This window comes from Metopolophium dirhodum, chromosome 8 (assembly GCF_019925205.1).
Source record: "Metopolophium dirhodum isolate CAU chromosome 8, ASM1992520v1, whole genome shotgun sequence".
Taxonomy (NCBI): Eukaryota; Metazoa; Arthropoda; class Insecta; order Hemiptera; family Aphididae; genus Metopolophium; species Metopolophium dirhodum.
The window spans coordinates 18,267,680-18,270,060 of NC_083567.1; the positions used below are offsets into that span (position 1 = coordinate 18,267,680).

A 2,381-nucleotide genomic window follows, 5' to 3' on the forward strand; every position below is an offset into this window, starting at 1 on the left:
ATATGCGGCTGCGGAGGACCCGAATATCGGATGTGGTGGTGGGTGGGTGGGTGGCGAGGGGTATCCAACATTATCTATAAAGGCTGTAGAAATATTCGGCCGCTAGTACTAAGCGGCGCTGGCATATAATACATTTCATAATTATCGGTCGCAATATGTACAACATGTGTTGACAACGATAACGATACTAGCGGCGGCGGTAATATCCCGCGCATATTCTGCCTATGACGGACAAGACTGTTATCTGATAACTGGGGGGATAACAAAATATTGTATCACCGTTCAAATATTTTAATTTATATTATTATTATCTGCATATAACTTACAGTGCCCGCTAGCTTAAGCTATCACTGTATAACCGACAGTTGCTTACAGACGGTTACACTGGCTAGAAGTGTCTTATTCACGTTTAAACGTTAACAGCTAGAACATATTATTTACGATTTAATATATTTTCATACGTTTCATTTGCAATGAATCTATTAAAATGTACCACCGGTGCCCGATCACTAGTGCTTTTAGTACACGAGAACTCAGATCCAGAATATCCTCAGTATACAAGCTTTTTATCGAGACTGAAAACATTCGATTCGCACGCGCCTCGATCGCGTCAAGATAAATATTCGCTGGCTGAATGCGGATTCACTTACACCGGAACGGGCGACTTGGTTCAATGTCACTACTGTGGCTTATTGTTGGGTCAATGGGAGGAAAATGATGAAGTTTGGCAGCAACACGCCGTGCACAACCCTAAATGTGTATTTGTATTATTATATAAAGGCATGGAATTTATTGAAAATGTAAAAAATGAACTTAATAACAAGCGTAGTAATAATGACGGCCTTCGAGACTATAGATGTAAATCAGAACCGTATGATGTTGGTAATAATCGTGATAATAGTAATAGTCGAGCCCATTTATGTAAATCTGAATCGTACGATTTTGTCGGGTGATCTTTAGCACCACCCATGTTCATTATAACACAATAACCTATTTTATATATGTATATATGATATTTGTATTGAATAAACAACAAATTATATTAAACAATTAAATCGTGTTAATATTTTACTTGGTATCCTGCTTGTATGTATGTATGTATGACATACATTGTATGTATATTGTATATATGATAAAATTCGAAAAACCGCGTCCACCCGATTATCGGATAGATGGCGCCACCGTCGGTGATATACGGGTCGAGCGGACGTCGGCCGATGAGTCCGTCCGCGTCACGGACAGAGCGCGTCACGGAGGGGGCGGCCGCCGCGCGGTGAGCGTCTAATGGGCGGTTGGTGTGGTGATGTGTCGGGGTGAGGCGGGGGGTTATCCACCGCGATCAACGCTACCGAGATATGGGCGGGGTGGAGTGGTGATGATGTATGTTATGGTAGGAGGTGAGGCGGAGGGCTATTCACCGCGATCAACGTTACCGAGATATGGGCGGGGTGGGGTGGTGATGATGTATGTGTTGGTAGGTGGTGAGGCGGGGGGTTATCAAGCGCAGCCAACGTTGCCGAGATATGGGCGTGGTGGGGTGGTGATGATGTATGTGATGGTAGGAGGTGTTGCGGGGGGTTATCAGGCGCGGCCGCCGAGGTATTGGTAGGAGGTGAGGCGGGGGGTTATCAAGCGCGGCCAACGTTGCCGAGATATGGGCGGGGTGGGGGGTGATGATGTATGTGATGGTAGGAGGTGAGGCGGGGGGGTTATCAAGCGCGGTCAACGTTGCCGAGGTACGGGCGGGGTGGAGTGGTGATGACGTATGTATTGGTAGGAGGTGAGGCGGGGGGTTATCAAGCGCGGTCAACGTTGCCGAGGTACGGGCGGGGTGGAGTGGCGATGACGTATGTATTGGTAGGAGGTGTGGCGGGGGGTTATCAAGCGTGGCCAACGTTGGCGTGGTATGGTTTGGAGGTGAGGCGGGGGGGTTATCAAGCGCGATCAAGCGCAGTATAGGCGGGGGGGGTGGTGAAGCGGGGGGTATCTGGAGTCGGCCTTTTCACCCTACTATTATTGTCTGTTAGTTCGTAATCGATTGTGGAACGAGCACAATATTCTCGTTTATGTGAAAAAGTTTCAATTTCATACTTTTTCTTCATAATATTTGTACAATATGTCGGTGAGTAAAAAACGTAAAATCTCGGATGAAAGTCGCGTTTTTTAAGAAGAATGGTCCAATAGCTATTTTTTTATTCAAGTTAAAGAAAAGGCAATATGTTTGATTTGTCAAGAATCGATTACAGTGATGAAAGAGTACAATTTAAAACGACATTATAATACCAAACATGCAGCAAAATATGATATTATGATACAAGAACAACTTCGAATTGACAAACTTGCATTGTTAATGAAAAATATACGAGGTCAGTAAAAAAATG

At 44.9% G+C, this 2,381-nt stretch overlaps 1 protein-coding gene across 1 annotated transcript; it reads left to right on the plus strand.

Moving 5' to 3' along the window:
• Positions 1–473: 473 nt before the first annotated feature.
• Positions 474–953, plus strand: LOC132949989 (E3 ubiquitin-protein ligase XIAP-like). Its single transcript, XM_061021153.1, has one exon. The coding sequence runs from the start codon at positions 474–476 to the stop codon at positions 951–953; it is 480 nt and encodes a 159-aa protein (XP_060877136.1).
• The last annotated feature ends 1,428 nt before the right edge of the window (positions 954–2,381 follow it).